Consider the following 19982-nt stretch of genomic DNA (forward strand, 5'->3'; position numbering starts at 1 on the left):
ATTGTTTGCTGAAAGTGGGGTATTTTAAGCAGCTCTTTGTATTTTCCGTTCTTCAGTGAATTGTGTCATGAAGCTATATGTTTAAGTAAAGTTCACAGTTTAAAGAGTATAGTGGGCTGAATGATGTCCTCCAGTAGGATGGCCCATGTCCCAGCCTCTGGAACCTGTGAAGGTGACCTTATTTGGAGAAGAATTTACAGGTGTCATTAAGTGGAGGGTCTCAGGATAGGATCCTCCTGGATTATTCAGATGGTTTCTAAATCCGGTGATGAGTATTCTTCTAAGAGACCAAAAGGGAGAAGGAGAGGCAGGTCCCATGCAGATGGAGGCAGAGATTGGAATCTTGTAGCCATAAGCAAAGGAGGCCTGGAGCCACCAGAAGCTGAAGGAGAGAAGGAAGGATTCTGTCCTAGAGCCTAGGGAAGGGCATGGCCATGCCAACACCTTGATTTCAGACTTCCAGCCTCCAGAACTGGGAGAGAATGAATTCCTCTTGTTTTAAGCCTCCAAATTTTAAGCCTTCCTAATTAGGAACCTAATTAGAGGATGCTGATTCATGGTTTTGTAAAGGGAACACTTCTTGAGTGGCTGAGGGAGAAATGCTTTTGTTCTGTGAATTGCTTGAGGCCCCTGTTACTCCCCCACCCCAGCTGCTCTGCCCCCACTTCATTTCCCTCTGTCCCTTTGCCTCAGCTTCTTGGTTCTGCTCCTTCCAAGCTCTGCCCAGAAGTTCCTTGTTACTTCCTGTTAGAATATTTCCAATTTTCTGGACAATCTCTTCTTTTAGTGGGACTGTGGGTTTTGATTTCCATTGACATGGTACTTAACCTCTTTAGATGGCCAGGACGGGGGTCCCAAATTCAAAATGTACAAGCATTCTGGATGTATGAAAACCAAAACCAAAACCAACCATAATGATGCAAGAACAAAGCTGAATGTCTGGAAAGAGGTATGACTGATGACCAAATGCTGTGCCTCAAGGGGCTGTTTCTATTTAGCTCCAGGAAATTATTGCCACAATGTATTGAGGAACTAGTGTTGACAGATTTGATTTTTTAAAAGAAGCTGGAAATCTGGATTTTTCTGTAAATCCCCTGATTTTTAGATAAGGTAACTATTCATAGTAAGAAACAAAACCAAACCTCAAAACAATTAGCAAAAAAAAAAAAAAAAAAAGTGCATGTGTGTGCAATTTTGTATGTGTGTACCAAACAAAAATATATCTCTAAGGTCCTACTGGCCCATATATTCCATTTTGCAAGGGGACCCTCTGTCTTAGGATGTAGAGGTGGTGGGTAGGATCATTGCATATATTTCTTGCATCTTTTGGGGCTTTTTAAAAATCTCCATCTCCAAAATGCTAAGCAACAGAAGTGTCCTCAAAGGTTTTATAGGTCGCTATCGCTTTCCTAAGCCTGCCTTGCCGAATTTAACAACACGGGGACACTTGAACATGTTAAATATTTTATTCACATTGTTTACAAACTATATCCACCTGGAAAACACATGAGTCCAAAAATAGATTATTTTACAGTAATTCACATTTTTTTAAAAACAAATTGCTACGAAGTGAAACTCTAAGCACGGAGGTCCTCAGCCTGTCTCGTGGTTCAGTGCCTGGTTGCACAGAGCCCCCCAGCTCTACTGGGGTAGCAGTCCTCAGGGCAGACAGCCTCCTCGCACGTCACCAGTGGCTTCCCTACCAGTGAGCGATGAGGAGATGTCAGTGCACACTTTAACCCGTGAACATTTACTGATAGCAATTCACCGTTCCTTCTTTTGTCAAGGAACTAGTTCTAGAGCTTGAGTACATGCCAGGAAGACAAAACAAAGGAGACTTCTCACGTAATCAGCCATTACAGAGTTATCAGGACCTGGCCCGTTCTATAAAGGTTGAACGTCTGGGCTGCAGACAGAATGAACAAGCTACAGTTTTGCGGTGTTGACGGCTTGGATCAGAAACAGTCGTGATTTGGAAATTGGTGCGAGGATCTGTGGACTAACTCAGCTACCCTCCCTTCCCACCACCACCAGGAGAAGAGGGGAAACAAACTCAGTAGGAATTAATAATGTGCCTAATTTTAAGTGTGTGGCCCTAGAAAGATGGCCGTGGGAGTTGGCTGAATGCCCCCAAAGATACCGTGGTTCAGAAGCTTATTATTTCCCTATGCTAAATCCAATCATGCCCTCCAGAATGGGGTCCAAAAAAAAAAAACAAAAAAAACAAAATCAACAAAGCATGTCCCCTTTTCTTTTATTAATTAAGAAACTTTTCTATGGCATTTGGCTTTAATGATTTAAAATCTAAAGTAGGTCTGTCTTACCCATATCTCACTCCCTCCTACCAAACTAACTACCAGAGAGTCACTTTTCCTGTTTTTCCTTTGCGAGCTGCCACAGTTAAATATGAGAAAACTTTTGAGCCTTTGGAAGGGGAGGCCCTGGTTGAGTCTCAAATGGCAGAAGTGGGTCCTTTTTCTCAGAGTAGCACCAACAGCACGGGCTATCGTGTTTCTGCAACTCTTGATTAGGGAAGGAATGTTTGATCAGGGAACCACAAAAGACGTTCCTTCCTTCCCTTGGATAAGAAAACACAGAATTCCTTAAAGGGTGGCTTCACCATGGGAGCAGACAACAATAACTCTGAATCCGAATGGAAGCTGAGAGGTGGAGAAATGTTAGCACATTTGCAGGTTAACACAACGACACAACGACAACAAACAACAACAACGAGACTTTCAAATGTCTATTGCAATGCGATTGTTTGAGAAGACAAGAAATCCGTAGAAGGAGCTCGATGATGGAGCAGATCATAGCTTGTCTTCCTGCCACCCGTGTGCATTTTTTCCAAACTTGTACACTAGCCTTCGGTCGACCCGTTCCAAAATTCCCGTTTTGTAGTAGTACCTGAGAAAGTCAGCAGAAGAGAAATGTGGGGAGACCCGCACCCCGGGAAGACAACAGAACAGAAACTCTCTCCTCATTCCTCTCGGGTGACCAGGCCGGTTTTTGGTAACCCTGGTATTTCCACACCCTGTTATCAGCTTACACTTAAACCTTTCCCAGACACCTTGAAGGCTAAGCCTCACCACACTCAGATCAAAACGCATTTTGTGTGTGTATGTGTGGGCCGGCCGGCATTCAGAGTGATCCCCAGGGCCACTGCCAAGAATGAGAAGGACGGCGTGTCCGTTTACAAACTATAATCCCACCCGTAACTAAGAACCAGAGTGTTGTCTCATGACCTTTCGATTATCAAGGAAAAAGCTGCAAAAACAGTTTAATTTTCTATGGCTGGCAGTTTTGTATAACTCTGCCCGAAGGCTCGTGGTGTTTCACGCTATTAACTCACCTCAGAGCTCGGCTCAACTTTTCATACGTCATTCTGTCATTTTTCTTCCTTTGTCCCCACATCTTTGCCAGGGCTTCTGACTTTACTACCCGAAAAATACCTTGTTCCCTATCTTCCCATTCCAGAATACCACAGTTTTCTTCAGGAGAGAGAAGCAGGTCTCGCACAAATTCCCATAGATGAGAACTTTGGAGGCCTTTTGAGAAAGAAAATAAAAGTTACTTAACAGTTCAAAAAAAAATTCTAAGAGTTGTACCATTTCTCCTTAACTCCGAGAATTGCTACTTTTTAAATGGGGATATTTTCCATATTATGACCAGGTGCTCTACTTGGACCTGCATTGGGCTATGAAATGTTTCTCTTCTATTAAAGCAATTGTAAGGGACACCTGGCTGGCTCAGTCAGTTAAGTGTCAGCCTTCAGCTCAGGTTATGATCCCAGGGTCCTGGGATGGAGCCCCGCATTGGGCTCACTGTTCAATGGAGAGTCTGCTTTCCTTTCTACTTCTACCATCTCTCTCTCTCTCTCTCTCTCAAATAAATAGAATCTTTAAAAAATAAAGCAATCATAAAATACACATACAGGGACACCAAATTTATACCAACTAGAAATACCGTGGCTCCCAGCCTGTCCTTGCTCTGTGGAACTATGGAATAATTCTTAGGAATTAATAAAATGACAGTCATATGATCTTTCTGACAGACAGTATGATGGTACTAATATCCCATAGCCATGCCAGTCTGGCAGACTGATCCTACAATGAATTTTTTCATGAGAAGCTGGTGTTTCTCTTGGTCCATTAGAGTTGTCATTAAGACTGGTTCTAGAGTCCAACCACCTGGGTTTGGGGCCTGAATTCACCTCTTTGTAGCTCTGTAATCGTAATCTCTCCAGTTATCTGTAAAATGGGACCAGAGGGTTACCTACCTCATGGGAGAAGTTGGAGGATTATGGTTTAACAATAAAGTGACTGGCACCAAGTGGGACAGACTTGATTCGGCCCTGGGTAGGTCTGTCTTAGGGCCAGGAAAGGCTATGAGAATTGCCAACACACGAAGTTTACTATCGTCCCTGAGGACTTAAGAGAGAAGGACCCTTGGGGCGCCTGGGTGGCTCAATGGGTTAAGCCTCTGCTTCAGCTCAGGTCATGATCTCAGGGTCACGGGATCGGCCCAGCATTGGGCTCTCTGCTCAAAAGGGAGCCTGCTTCCCCCTCTCTCTGCCTGCCTCTCTGCCTACTCGTGATCTCTGTCTGTCAAATAAATAAAGAGAGAGAGAGAGAGAAGGATCCTTAGCAGACCGAGAGAAATAAACCCTTTTTCAGAAATTCACCATGGTTAGACAATTTCTTCGCTTCGTCATTTTAATTCTCACAACACCATGTCCAAGTGAAAAGAAATGTAATTCTGATAACAGTTTATCTGCTGTTTTCTTTGGGGAACCCCTGGTCCCCTTCAAATGTTCAGTGTCCAAACTTATTAGCGTGCTTTGTCTCCTGAACGGTTTTAGGAAATTAGAAATGAGGAAGGGCATCGCTACACTTACTTGTTCGACTATGACTGTGACAGTCTTGACTTTTGATGCCACTTGTTTTCAAGCAGTTAGAATCAGCATCTGCAATAGAACGAGTTACAGCAGTAGAACGAGTTCAGATCTCCAATCACACCAGAATGAGCAACTATGAATTGGACACCTTTGTGGTAGGAGATCCCACAGGAGGCGCTTTGGGGGTCATAGGAAGTCGGAGGGGTTTGCCTTTGAAAGGGCTGGCATTTGCATTCAAATACCAGGGACCTGCCTGGTGCCGGGTTCTGGGCTCTGTGCTGGGAAAAAGCGAAAACGAGACAGTTCTGGTCCCCATGCACTTGGAATTCAAGGACTCGTGGGCAAGGTACAATACAAGTCAATCAAGTCACCCATAGTGAGTGTTATGAAAGCAGCAAGACATGGGGTAGAGAATGAAGGGTTGGTGGGGGCTGCCCGCTTAGAGTGTCCAAGGAGGGCCTCGTGTCCAGGAGGCATCTACGCTGATGTGAGAGGGCAGGAGAGGCATGCAGAGGGAAGGAGCAGCACAGAGAACCAGTGAGGCATGTGATGTTCCCAGGGGTGGGGGGCAGGTGGTTAGATGATGGTGCTGGGGAAGCCAGCTGCCCAGAGAGCCCACGGGGCCTTCCTTGCCAGCCCACAGTAAGCACTTGGGATTTTGTTCAAAGAATAAAGTGAAGACTTGGGAGTTTGACAAGATACACATTTTAAGAGAACTCCTCTGACTAGTGTGTGGGGAACACACTAGAAGGGACACGAGTAAAAGCAAAGAGACCAGAACTTAGGAATAGCAGGAAGCAAGGCATCAATTCAATACAGAACTCCGTCTAAGTAACAATCTGAGACATGTGCACAGCATTATTTCAAAGGAGTATATGATATCCAAAAAAAAAAAAAAAAAAAGAAAAAAAAGGTAGTGCCCAATCTCCCCAGCCTTGCCCCTCCCCTGGCTCACTTTGCTCTGGCCATACTGACCTCCTGCCTCTTTCTGAGACTCCCCCTCACCTTCTACCCCAGGGTCTTTGCACGTGCCCTCCCTCTGCCCTAAGGCCCCTTTCTTTGGATATCCATGGGTTGGGCCCTCCTCTCAATCTTCACTCAAAGTCACCTTCTCAGTGGAATCACACACACTTACTCCTACCCAGCATTCTGTGTCTACTTCCCTTATTATTTTTTTGGCCACAATACTTATCATCATCGAACATAGGATATTGTGTTTATTTATTTAGTTCACTCTCTGTTCCCATCAGAAGTCAGGGATTGATGTTTCCAGAGGTATCCCCCAAACACGTAGCCCTGAGCACAGCACATAGTAGGTGCTCAGTAACATCCTGGGCAGCCGCTAGACCAGATGCTAGTCTATAGCAACCATATACATGGTATAGTCTAGTAGGTATATTATGTCATAATCTGGATGAAAGAATAAGTATGTTGTCAAGGAAGGGAATGGTGTCTCATGTACCACACTGCTGCCCAGGGCAATCTCAGTGCCACTGGCTCATGTCATTCCCTGGCTTACCGTCCTGCGGTTACTTCCCCATTGTCTCCCAGATGAAGGCTGCCATACTTGTTAGGACTTTCACAGACTGCTCCCCTTCTCTGCTGCTGCTGCCCAACTTCTTCCCTTCTGTTGGTTTAGAGGGTCCCAGTGCTGCTTGGCTTTCTCCTGCCTCAGGGCCTTTGCATGGCTCCCTACTCCCTAGTTCTACTGAGCTAACTTGTACTCTCCGGACCTCTTCAGAAAGTCTTCTCTGAACTTTCCATCTGGGTTAGATCCCCTCTCTGTTCCACACACTAGTGTGTTCCTTAGTATCACAGCACTAGTCCACACCAATAAGGACAGACCTCGTCTCTTCTCTACTATAGAGCACTTTCTAAATGCCACGTGCCTGTAAAGTGCTTCACATACATTATCTGTTTCAGTCCCTGCAGCCACCCTATATGGGACTAGAACTACTTCTATTTTATGGAGGAGGAAATTGAAGCCCAGAGAGTCTAAGAATTTTATCCAGAGTCGTGGAGGCAGGGCTTGAACCAGAGCAGGTCTGTTCTCAGAATTACTACTCTATCTTGTCTTTCATAGTAGGTGTTCAGTGCATACTTGGTGAATAATTATTAGCTGTGTTTGGTGAGTGTTTAGCATCGCCAGGCACTCAATTTCACCTGTCCTTGTGATGAACTTCTATTTCTGTGCCCATTTTACAGAGAAGTAAATGAATGCACAGTGAGGCTCACCTCAGCTCATGCACTCATTTGCTTATCCATTCATGAGCGTTGAGCCACAGTGTGCTCACTGGGGCCGGAGGCACAGGCCAAAGCAAGTCACTCTTCTTAGGGACTTACATGCAAGTGGGTACAAACATCTAATGAACAAGCAGTAACTGTGGAGAATACTGAAGACCTCGGGGGTAGGAGAAGGGGGGTAAGCAACCTTGCACTCTTAATTAGAGCCAGTGGACAAGACTCCTGACCAGGAGTGGGCAAGCAGCGAGCCCCGGGGAAGTTTGCAGGACACAGTTCTGGTCACGTGCCTGGCCAGGGGCAGAGCCCAACTTTGCACTCAGGCCCGCTGGCCTTAAGCCCTCGGCTCTAGTAGCCTCGGCGCATGTCCGGTGGAACGAACAATGACAGGAACGCGGGCCTTCAGCTTTCAGGGTGCCCTCTGCACCTTTCACGGGCTATGGGCTGGAAGCGTATCGATGGGGAACACCAGGTCCATGCACCCAGGCAGGGATGTGCAAAGCTCAAATGGAGGCCCCGGCGGACTCAGCTGACAGAGCCGCCGGGCGGAGGGGGTGCGAGCACGTGGGCAGGGCCAGCAGGGCCTTGACCGGAAGCGAGCGGGCGGCCCTTCTGTCCGCGGAGCGCCGTGCTGCCTGGCGCCACCTGCAGGGCGCACCGAGCGCTGCTTCACCTTCGTCTTTGAAGAGCAGAGAACCCCAACAGAGGCACGGGATAAACCCAGGTGAATTCTGAAGCGGTGAAGAAGACCGAAAGCTTGCCCTCAAATGCCAAAATGGCAAGAAGAGGGAGGGAAACCTCGTCCTTTTCATGGGTGGGATTACTCCCGTGTGCCGCGGATGAGGGATCTTTGGCTTGGCTGGCGAAGCCCGGGACAGGTAAGTGTGACACGGAGTTGTGTGGCCCGTGGAGGGTTTCTCCTTGTGGGTCTTGTCAGAGATGTCCCTATGTTGTCTGCTCCCAGTTCCCAGTGGTGGCTTTGATGCTACTCCCGGGTCCAGCTCACTCTCCTGGGGGTGGCCGTGGGGGCATAGTAGCCGTCACCGGCACAGCCGGACTGAGAGGGGTCACCAAATCACAACCTCCATGGCAGCCCAGGGACCCCACTGAACTCCCCTGCAGATGTCCCCTGCGCACTGGCGACAGTCCCCCTGACTCTAAACTATCTTCCTGTCAGAGGGGTCCCCGCAGCTGGGCGGTGCCTGGTGTGGGGCAACATAGCCTGGGCTCTCTGCTGTCTGTGCGACTTGGAGAGGTTCGGTGCCTTGAGACTGGAGACTGTTGAAAAGTGGCCACAGGATATATTCTTGGTCATTGACTGAAGTCCCGAAGCAGAGACGGGGGCTGGAGGGTCAGTTTCCAAAGCCAGCTCTTGATGTCCCCCAGGCCATGAGGGCTGCTAGAGAGCCCCTGCTCCGTGCCAGGAGGAGAAGACCTAAGCCTCAGAAGAGAAGGCTCCTGGGGCAACCGAGGCCTGCAGGCTTGGTTTTCTGGCATTTCGGCAGAGGGGGTGGGAAAAGGGTCCGGGGTTGGGGGGAGCAGAGACAAGTGGCAAGTGGCTGGGGGGTATCACTTGGGCCAGCCTGATGGCTTCAGAGCTTGTCGGGGCTGGGCCCTTACCGCAGGTACTAAGTTAAAAATCATCTTGTTCTCTGGGTCACTGCAGACCTGGGCCCAGACCCAGAAGATTCTGGAGCCTTGGATCTCAGCTGAGGTGGGCAGTGGAATGAAGGGAAGGGTTTGAAGGCAGGTGCACCTGTGTGTGCGTATGTATATGTATGTGTGTACATATGTGCATGTCTATGTGTGCATAAGTGCATATGTGTGTGCATGTGTACATGGGAGTGCATATGTGTGTGCGTGTGTGTGCATATGGTGAATGGCCCAATGTATAGAAGCACAGACTTCAAGAAAATGAGTTGGAATCTCATCTGTACACTTCTTTGCAAGTTCCCGCTCTTCTGGTTTCCTCAGATGTAAATGGGGGCAAGCATCCTACCTCAAGGAGTTAGAATGAGGATTCAGTGAGTTAGAGCAGGTAAAACCCTCTGCCGGGCGGTGCCCGGGGCACAGGGCTTCATAGGTGGTCAGGGTAGATGTTCATCTTTGCTGCAGACTGATGGGAACGCTGCTTGCAGCCCTAGGATGTCAGCTGTCCTCGTTGGCCCGGTCTTGGCCTCTGGCTAGCACATCTCCTTTCTGCGTTGGGGGTGACTGAGATCACGAAACAACAGCCGGGCCATAGGCATCGTGATCATACATCCTGGATTTTCTAGAACAGGCTCATTGGATAATCTGTCAGTCCGTTGTCTTCATTCTTATTAAACCACATGTTGGGGGCTCTGCTTTGGGAGAGCTGTTGGGGAGCCAGAGATGGGCCTCAGGGGCCCCATGGGAAGACCACGGTTTCCTGGCTGTGGCAGTGGAGGCCGTGATTTGGCAGAGCTGTGGTGCTGCTTTTCAGTGTGCTCACGGACCACTTAGCCCTGAATTTGGTCTAGAAAAGGTGCCTCTCTCCTTAGTAAGCCTGGCAGGGCCTACATGGGGCAGAGCCTGGGGCAGCTGCCATCATGAAGGGTTTGTCTCCATAGAGATGCCAGTTCAGAGCCTGTGTCTTATCACCACCTTTATCTCCAGAAAATTCTCTCTGTCTCTCCCATCACCTGGTCTGGGCCTCCACCATCACTCTGCCTCTTGGATAGCAGCCTCCTGGCTGGGCTCCTTCCTGACCAGATACGGCAATCTGGAGGGAACTTCTTAAAATACAGATAAGGTTTTATTGTTTTCATGTTTCAGTGGCTTCCAAGTCTGCTCAGAATGAAATCCAAACTCAAAAGCTGTATGTGACCTGCTCCTGCCCTGCTCTTGGCCTCAGCTTCCATCCTTCCTCCTCCTGTTTTTGCTGATGATCTACAGGGTGCTATCCAGGAGAACCATGAAGCTGGAAATCTGAGCAGTCCCAAATGGTAGCCACTAGCTGCCTGTGCTATTGAGCACTTGGAATGTGACTCAGCAGCTGAATTTTCACTTTATTTAATTTTAATTAAACGTCTTGGCCGCCTGTGGCTACTGCTTACTGCATCGAGCCTCCTGGTACGAGTTTTTTGATTCTTCCTCAAGGACTCCAAACCCATTCTTGCCTCAGGGCCTTTGCACTTGCTGCTCATACCCTGTACCCTTTTCTTCCCTCTTCCTGGCTAACTTCTGCTCATCCTTTAGGCTTAATTTAAATAGCTCTTCCTCCAGTTCTTCCCTTGTCCCCAGTTGAAATGTAATCTGTCCCCCATCACACAACACGTCACACTGTCCTTTTCTTTTGTAGTATTATCATACTTAGCCATTGCAAACTTACGACAGGGATTATTTGTTTGATGTCTTTCTCTCTCTCTGCTTGCTTTATGAGGGAAAGACCAAGGTTGCACTCATTGGTGTGGCCGTGGCACACAGTAGGTGCCTGGGCCTGGCTCGTGGTAAGTGAATAGTACATGTTTGCTGAATGAATGAAAAGGGAAAGGCAGGGATGCATGAGGGGAAGAAGTGCTTCGGATTTAGCCACACCTGGGTTATTGGTCACCTTCCTAACCTTGTCACCTTTAATCTCTAAGCCTTAGTTGCTCTGTGGTACAAGGCCTTGTCTTACAGCGTTATGAGAAAGATTACCTGAACTTTACCAAGATTCTAGCATGGGGCCTGGCTCATTAGAAGCACTTGGTGAATGCTAGCTGCCATCATTATTATTACTGTTATGTTATTTATTATTATTATTATTATTATTGCCATGACTCTAGTTGGGGCTAGGTCTATACTCAGGTAACAACTTTTAAAGAACTTATGGGGCACACTATCTCTGCCGAGCTGTGAGGGAGGCAGGCTGGCAAAAAGACACCCATTTATAGGCAGAGACACTGGTCAAACTCTCCGCTGCTCAGGAGTACGGCAGGTGCCTGCCGTGGGCTCGAGCCCCTAGACAGAATCAGTTATGGCCCCTGGGTCTCAGTGGGCTCCTTTCTTTCTGGGGGGGCTTTGCCAAGACTGGGCTGGGTGGTTCAGCAGGGTTTGTACGCCACAGACCACTGTGGATGGATGGGAAGGGGTTCCAGGCCGGGCCAGGAAACTCCATAGGAGCTTTGTTTACAGGCAGGAGGAGAGTGGGGAAACCTCACGCTGAAGGCAGAGCTGCTCCTGGGAGGGCCGTGAGGGTCTGTGGGGCACGGCGGGCCTCTCTAAGTCTGCAGCGTGGGCTTGATGGACCTAACCATTCCTGTGCTAAAACTCTGAATGAGATAACCTGCTTTAACCAGATAACCTGAATCCTCAGTTGATTGCTTGGGACTCTCAGGACAGGAAAAATAAGTCATAAGAAACCATCCTTCCATGTTGGCCCCTCTGAGGCCTCGGGAGTCCCCCCCCCCCAATACTCTGTCCTCCCTCTGCCGTTAAAGGGACTGAAGTCCACAGAGGGAAGGGGCCTGCCCAGGACCCACGTCTCCCAGTGGCCCCAAGGCCAGGGCCATCGTGTGGCACTCAGGAACCAAAAGCAACAACATCATCCTGTTTAAAACAATGAAAGCCTAAACCTTCACCTGCAAAAGCGAGACAGTGTTAATTCTCAGAATCAACAGGCTGCTAGAGGGCCTCCATCACCTTAGAATTAAAAAGCTTGGTGAGCTCGGATGGAGACATTGTCTACTGCAGAGCCCCCTGGGGTTAGTCATTATGGTAATTGTTGTTCACAGAGAGCCGTACTTGGAGCGTCTGGGTCACGGACACTTCATATGTACTGTTTCTCTAACTCACCACAACCGGGGAGGGTCGTTCCGTTTTACAGACGGGAAACTGAGTCTGGGGGAGGACGAGGAATCCGTACACCCAGACCTCACGCTCTGCCCCCCACATTTCCCCTGCTGTCTTCTCCTGGTCTGTGACTGTTTTAGGTCATCAACTTCTTGGTTGTGGTCAAAAAAGAACCGTCAAGCCCATGCGCCCACTGGCAGCCTTGGGCACCGCCTTGGGCCGCGTGAACCTAGTTACTTACAGTCTTTGATGGCAGCCTTGGTCTCTTCAGTGTCAGTAAAGAAGGAGTAACCTGGGAAGGAAAAAGAAGTCCACAAACTGTACCAGATGATCCTGGTTTCCCCGCCTGGAGAGGGGCTGCCTGGGAGAAGGGGAACACTTAACTATCCCCTCTGCTGGGTAGTTTTATTTCAGAAAGAACCTTCGAGAACACCTGGCTCTTACTAGGTCATGTTGAAGGCACCTTTGAGACAGAGGACAATCTCCTAGTTTTTAAAGGGCTCCCGCAGCAGGGCCCGGGGCCAGGCAATCCAGCAGGGGGACCTGGGCCCTGCTGAGGTGGGCTGTGTCACTGTCCGCAGTGTGACCTCACTCAGTCTCCGGGCAGCATGTGACAAGACTCCCACTGAGTGAGTTCCCCCTCCGCTTCAGCTCACAGGGTCTGTGGTCTGCGATGGGGCTTCCGATCCCTTGGGGGTTTAAATGCCATTATTATCCGTCAGAGGGGCAGATGGACATAGGAGGCTTAAAGGTGTGCAAGAATCACCGAGAGGCTATAATAAGAATTTGGGAGATTATGTTGGGGCCTTGGTTTGCTCCTCTGAAGAATGGGGTGGGCTGGGTGGGGGGATTAAGAGGCTCACATCAAGTTACCACAAGGAGGCACAGGCCAAGGGACACATCTTTTAGCTTGGTGTCCAATAGGAGTAACTTCCACTGACTGAGGAACTATATATATATATATAGTTTATTTTCTGAATAAAACAGCTATATATATATATATATAACTGTTTTATTCAGAAAATGTGCCATTTTCTGATGGGTTCCGGTCAGCCAGGGCTCCTGGGTACACTCTGCCTGGAGGGCTGCCCAAGAACAGCTTGGAGGACTGACTGATGAGGGACCCATTCCACTCCCACCGTGGAAGCCACCCACGGTCCCCCGTCCTCCCTGCTGGCCTCACCCTCCAGTGACCAGTGTCCCCTCGTTTCTGGGCCCTCGAATTCTATTGAGATGCCTCCTGAGCCAGATATCACACTGGGCCCTACCCCCGTGTAACTCCTTCTGCTGTCCGAACTGCCGGAGTCCTAATCCAGGTAGTAAAAAAAGGCCTAGGTAATAATCAGATTACCATCTAATTTATTGTACAAATGCAGATGCTTTTGAGAATGAAGCGCTGGTAATAATTAGTCTGTGGTAACAGGTGAGACAGCGTGTCCCAGGAACACTGAGATGCTGTAAACTCTGTTCTCAACACATGTATTATGACCGCGATACACAGTGTACATTCCTGCTTGAGGAACATTGAAGGAGGAATTTCAGCGTGGAGCGGCGTGGTGTGTAGGTAGGTCTACTCCACACGGTAAGGACCCTGGCCTGAAATTCCTCCACTGGAGTTGGCCTAGTGACTCCAGGGATGCCTCAGAATAAGAAGAGGCAAAATACGGCCTGTTGGAAAAACAATTGTGTTTGGCTTATTTTGTGTGGGTCCTGAGGTGACGGTGCCCAGAATAGGGATTCGGGCATGTAACAGTGTCAGGGAAGGGAGGCGCCCAGGCTGAGAGACCCCAGCACAGGGGCTGCAGGGGTCTGGAGACAAACTTGTTTGGCAAAGGCTGGCGATGCCAAGCTGCATCCTCTTTCAAGATAGAACACGTCCCTCTCTGTGGCCCGGGGATTCTCCGGCAAAGCGGTTCCTTCAGAAGGTTCTGAGTGAAGCCCCTCCCTGAGCTGCTGTGATTTATTCAGACTTTCTCCTTTTTGCGGAGGGCCCACTCTATGCTCTGGGCCACTGCTCCTGGCAGGGCGCTGTCACTGGCTGTAACAAAGCCAAGACTGGACAACGATGGACAGCAGGTCTGTTGGTCCCTTCCTCACCCCTGGTGGGTCGTGGTTCCCAGGTCAGAAGCTGAGAAGTAAGTGGCCCAGGGCCAACATCTATAGCTTTCCTGACCTTGGGCACCCATGATGGGGGAGAGCAAAGGGAAAGCAAAGAATTTTAGAGTTGGAAGATTCTCTGTGGTTTTCTGGCCAAACAGGAATCCCTGCCTCAGCATGCCATCAGTCAGGGGGCTATTAGTCTGCTTGATTATCTCTAGTGATGGGGAGCTTCTTATCTTTAGTATCTTCCTGAAGCAGTCTTTCAAAAAAAAAAAAAAAAAAAGAGGCTCACTTTTAGAAAAGTCTTTCTTAAAATTGAACTGAGATGTGTTTCCTTTATTTTTTAAAATATCTTTCCCCTTGGTTATATTCATAATGACAAAAACAGCTGCCATTTACTACATTTGCATCTTTATGTGCTGCTTCGGGTCCTGTTTGACAGAGTCCTGTCACCTGTGAAGGTGTGTGTTATTATCCCACTGTCCAGACGAGACAGAGGACCTGTGACTTCAGAGAGCTGGAGTTAGGGTTACAACACAGATCCTTCCAAACTGAAAGCCCTTCCTTTGTGTTGACTTTCCATAAAGCAGCTGTGTATGCTGTGTGACCTTGAAGAAGTCACCTGATCGCTTGGGGCCTTAGTTCCTTTATCTGTGACATGGGGACACAGAATTACATGTTCTCAAAGAAACCTTTCCAGTCTGAAAACACCTGTTCATCCACATTCTGGTCTTGTAGGGCCTGATGAAATATTAACTAATCTCACTGGCGCCACCTTCCGACCATTTGATCCTTGACCATTAGGCAAGTGCCGATGAAATGTCAATTAATGGTCTCTTTTGGAAATGGAAAGGAAAGGGTCTAGTTCATTTTCTTCTCCTCCTGCCTAATGAAAAGTCAAGCAGGAACCCCCTGTCCCCCATGTCTTCTGGTGGCAAATCTTAACAGAATACATGTTTTTGTTGTATCTGCCTGGTTCCTGAATGTCTCTTTAGGTTTTCTTTTCTTGCTAAGAAAGTACTCAACTTGCTTCCTTGTAACTTGCTCCCTCTGACCTACAGTCTCTAATTCTAGCAAACAAGCACTCCAGGGATTGAGAGATGTGGGTTAAGGGGCTTTCCAGTTCCTGAGATCCCCGGTGTGAGTGTCAAGGTGGGGAAGGACCTCCTGCGATCACGTGGCCCCACCCCCACCCCTCTCCCCCCAGACCCGGTCCCCGGACACTGACCTTGCGAGCGGATGTTCTGGAGGATGAAGTAGAGGTACTCCCCGCAGACGCCGGCCGCCTCGATGAACTCGTCCTGTGTCATGCTGCACAGCTGCGGGCCACTGACGTTGAAGTGGCAGAAGGAGATGCAGTTGGCATCCAGCTTGTACTGGTCGCAGCAGAACTGGAGCCATTCCCAGACATGGCGCTTGGTCCAGTACTCGGGGTGGACGGACGTCCAGTAGGAGTCGCAGGCTATGGCAGGAGAGAGAGACAAGTGAGGGATTGCGGTCCCCAGGAAAGTGTCCGGGGGCCCCTGCAGGAGGCTCCCGTTAGGTTACCATCCACATCCCTTGCCTGTGAGTTAGAAGGGCCTCTGGCTTCGGGGTGTTCTTCGGGGGCCCAGGTTTATCTACTCCACTGCAAAACCCAGAAGAGTCTGGATCTTCCGGGTGCGCCTTGGGCCAGGAGAGAGACGGACCCGTGAGAAAACCTGTCATGGCTTGGGAGTGCTGGGGCCTAGTTTTGGTACTTGGAAAGGGGGACTAGAGTAGAAAGGGAAGAACGAGGCCCTTCAGTGTGGTCGGGTTTCAAACAAAAGGGTATCCAGAGCTCAGTCTTTGGCGCCTGACAAGCCTGGGTTCCAACCCAAGCTGGGCTGCTTTTGATCTGGGCAAGGCCATAAACAGTTAAGCCTCACTTTCCTCATCTGTGCAATGGGTATAATATGCCCAACTCATAGGGCTGTTACACGGTTTGGAGTGGACGTGGGTAGGCTGTATAGTGCCCAGAAAACGATCAACCAGTTTGAGAGTTACTAAATGCCTACTGTGTGCCAGGCACAATTTGAAGCCGATTTGATTCCCTCGGCTCTTAGGCACAGTTGCCAACACCCGCTGCCGGTTTGTGCACTGCCTCTGGTCCTCTTGGGCCGAGGACCTCAAGCTGGTGAGACATTGCCCAGAGGTCCAGGGAGCTTCTCCCAGTGGAGAAGAGAGAAATCAGGGAGCTGGTTGTATCATTGCTTTTGATGATGTTTTGAGGAATTTCCATCCCAAAGCTGAGACACTTTACTCCTTCAAGGGAGCCCCATATAAACCCAAACAGAGGTGGGCACCATTTTGTCTGGGAGGCTGAGAAGTGGCCATGGGCCTGGCTTGGAACAGAGATTGGGTGTACCACGGTTCTGTCCCAATGCAAGGAGAAACAGAAAGGGTGGCATACAAGGGGTGTGGAGGAAATGAGATACCAGGCACTTGGTTAGGCCCTTTGACACACAAGTCTTGTGGCTGCCATGGTGCTCATTCCTTTATTCATTCATTCGTTCATTCAATACATGAGCTTTAGTCTCCTCATTGGCAAGATGGGATAATGATAGCACCTATGTCATAGAGTTGTTCTGTGGATTAAATGAGCTACTATATGCGGAAGTATTTAGAACAGAGCATGGAATATTCTAATGCTATTACTAAGATTGTCACTGAACACCTGTTACGTGTGAAGCAACAAATTGTGAGCTAAAGATTCATGGTAAGAAGTTTGGTCCTTGTCCCCTGGAAGATAACAGATTATGAACCTGAGGGTCACAGAGGACTTGCCCTAAAACCCACAGCTAGTGTGTGGCAGAGCTGGGATTTAAACCCTAGTCAGAACTTGAAAGCCATCGCTCTTCCCATTCCGTCATACTGGTCCTCAGAGCATCAGGGCAGAGAAGAGATAAAACATGGAGAGGCAGGGGCAGACAGAGAACTAGAGAGAGTGAGAATGGTGGAGAGGAGAGTGTGGCTCAGGCTATGTGAATGACAGAAAAGGTCACTCATGAGCTAGACACCACAGCAAATATCAACCAGGCGATTCTGATTCTCCCATAATGTTGCACGTACTGCCACTGTCCCCAGTGAGTCTGTGGCACTTCCAGTCCCAGGGAAGAGAGATGTTCTCTGCCCTGTCAGGGGTATTGCTCCCTTGGGAGCAACTCCTGTGTGTCAGCTGCTTAAGTTCCTGAAATCCTCCCAAACAGGTATGATTTCACAAAGGAGGAAACTGAGGCTCGCCCTAAAACTCAGAGCCCTCCTGGAAATCTCCTTTCCCACCATGGAGTGGATTGAGGGGTTATCAACTTAAACAACAGATTTGTTTTAATTTATCTTACTTTTTAATCAGAATTTTATATGCATGTGAGTAAAGGTTTGGTACTCTGCCAGGGTGGTTGAGGTCAATGTTGTTCCCTGTCCCTGGTGGGTAAGGAAATTAGGGGGCTGGCTCTCTCCTTACTTGCTGGTTGCTGCCTAGAGCTGGCCTAGTAGCCTGCGGGGGGGCCCCTTGCGGCCAATAGGGTCTCCTGAGAAAATAGGGCGGCCATTCTCCAGTCTGGTCTGCACTTTCATCTACTGATTTCTGGCTTGAGTAAACCTAGGGGGCCTTTGCCATTCCTGGTATTCTGATGAGGGATGTTTATGAGCCTTGAAATTCTACCGTCCTCGGTCCTGAGCTGAGCCCCCAACAGAGATGGCTATCAGTGTGCAGCACTTGGAGGACACACGTTATTTCTTTTCATGGAAAGATTTCGCCAAGTCTCCATTTCCTCCTCTCTCTACTTCCACCCTCTTGTTATTTTCTTTGGCACGTGAAGAGGGCCATGTTGTTTCTGGAAGCCAATGGGCCTAGAGGATTCGGAGAAACGCCCGGGTGGGGGTGGGCACTGCCATGAGGAGGTGTTGCTGGCAGGCTCACCTTCCCTTCAGCTCTTTCCTTTGAAGCTCACCCACAGAGCAGGCTTTGTGTGTGGCTCCTTCTGGAAGGAAGCCAGAGCCAGAGCCAAGCATGGCGGGCTCTCCTCACCAGGAAAGGCCTTCCCCCAGCCTTGGGAGCTGAGAGGAAAATGGTTGTTCTCACTACATGGAGGGCAAAGAGAGCCAGCATCATGGGGTGCTTTCTAGTTGTGGTGTGTTTCTATGGTCCTGTCCTCACTAGAGGGGTGCAGAGGTGAGACCAACAGAGGTGAGCAAAGCCTGCTTCATCTGGCCTCTGCTTCATCTGGCCCCATCATTCCCTCAGGATTGCTCCTGGCCCAGAACAAGGGCTCCATCTACCTTCTCCTAACTGGTTCCTACTCATCCTCAAGACCACAGCTCACGCCCCCATCTCAGAGAGACCTCCCATGCCCACACAGCCTCCTCAGGTGTCCTTCTCAGAAGGATTCATGTCTCACCGCCCCCGTACCCACCCCCCACCCCCCCGCCAGCCATGAACTCCACACAGCTGGCCAGATCTGCTTTGCTCACCCTGAGTCAGCAGTGCTTGTGGACAGGTCTGCCCTGCTGTGGGTGCCCAGTGAGTGTAACTGACTGGCTGAATGACCAAGGCTCATTATCCCCATTTTATAGGTGAGGAAGAGGAGGTTCTGGGGGATTATGTGACTCGACGAGGGCCATATGGCTAGTCAGAAAGGAAGTTAGGTCTAACACAATTCTTATCTCTTTAAATGAGATAGAATTTTGTGTCATATCATGGCCTCACTATTCTTGGTTGAGGAGGACCAAGTTGGACATACATCTCCAAGAATGACTAAAAAAGATTTGGACAAGGCATATGTACACATTACATATATATATTAATATATATGTAATATATATGTATATATATTACACATTACATATATATATAAAATAAATATATATAATAAATATATATAAATGTAGAAGAGATATATATATATATCTTTTACATATATATAAATTTAGGTTACAAGAGGTTTAAAAAATCAGAAAAAGGATGAGACACTGATAATGACAAGGTTTGCAACCTCTGTGGTGATATGAAGACCCTATTGCCACTTGGAAGAGATAAACTCAGGGTAAATAAAAGAAGGGTTATGCGCCCACAGGATATGTTATCTTTAACGAATTGTGTTGTCTGGAAATACAAAGTGTTTTTCTCAGTGATCTAGCATTTATAAAATAACCAAAACCCTTTGGAGAAGCTGAGCATTGAAACCTTTCTGCCTGTGTGGACGGGGTTGGGGATGAACCACTTCCCCTACCTGGTGCCCTTAATCTAAATGTCCACAGGCCACTATTAAGCATGGTCTCAGTCAGCTCCTTTGAAGCTGGAAGTAGGTCAGGACATTTGTTCAAGGGCCAGCTACACTGGGAGGAAGAACTGAGCCGCTAAGGGGGTTTTCAGCAATTCCGGGGGAGGGGGTGGAATTCTCACAAGTGATGCTATAACTTGGGATGTGTTTAAATTCAGAGGGAGCACTTAAGCCGGTAGAGCATGGGAGGCACACCCAAATGCCCACACAGTCAGCAGGGAATGTCCACAGAAGGTGCTTAGAACAGAGGCAGGCATGTAGTAAGTGCTCATTAAATACCATTCATGTATGCTTGTTAATATTGGGGCTAGCCATATAACTACTTTATACTTTCTCAAATACTTCTAATATGTTGTGTGTGTGTGTGTGTGTGTGTGTGTCTGTGTGTGTCTGTGTGTGTCTGTGTAGGTCAGCCACTTTGTTCCTTTCTAGAGATTTGGGTTTATTTTCTTTACAAAAATTGAGGAAGTTATATTATAAACGAAGCTAATTTGTCCTTGAATGGCCAGCGTGAGTGAGGTGGCCAATGCTGCTCAAAATGTGGGGATACTGGCCAGTCTGTGTGATTGTGTAAAATGCTTGATGCTCAGGTCACACATGAGACCCATGCTTCTGACACTGGGGTGAAGGGGCAGGGGCTAATTCCCATC

General features: G+C 48.6%; 1 protein-coding gene across 3 annotated transcripts in view; it reads right to left on the reverse strand.

Annotated features, from left to right (window-relative positions):
- Window positions 1-1452: 1452 nt before the first annotated feature.
- Window positions 1453-19982, reverse strand: part of ELF5 (E74 like ETS transcription factor 5) — a 42165-nt gene continuing 23635 nt past the window's right edge. For all 3 annotated transcript variants that reach the window (XM_032358966.1, XM_032358967.1, XM_032358968.1), the window contains exons 3-7: window positions 15261-15494; window positions 12174-12224; window positions 4898-4966; window positions 3353-3548; window positions 1453-2907 (exon numbers count right to left, since the gene is read on the reverse strand). In XM_032358966.1, the coding sequence (XP_032214857.1) occupies window positions 2811-2907; window positions 3353-3548; window positions 4898-4966; window positions 12174-12224; window positions 15261-15494 (647 nt within the window). In that variant the 3' untranslated portion in view covers window positions 1453-2810. The remainder of the gene's footprint in view (window positions 2908-3352; window positions 3549-4897; window positions 4967-12173; window positions 12225-15260; window positions 15495-19982) is intronic.

The sequence above is a fragment of the Mustela erminea genome, chromosome 9, assembly GCF_009829155.1.
Source record: "Mustela erminea isolate mMusErm1 chromosome 9, mMusErm1.Pri, whole genome shotgun sequence".
NCBI classification, from domain to species: Eukaryota; Metazoa; Chordata; class Mammalia; order Carnivora; family Mustelidae; genus Mustela; species Mustela erminea.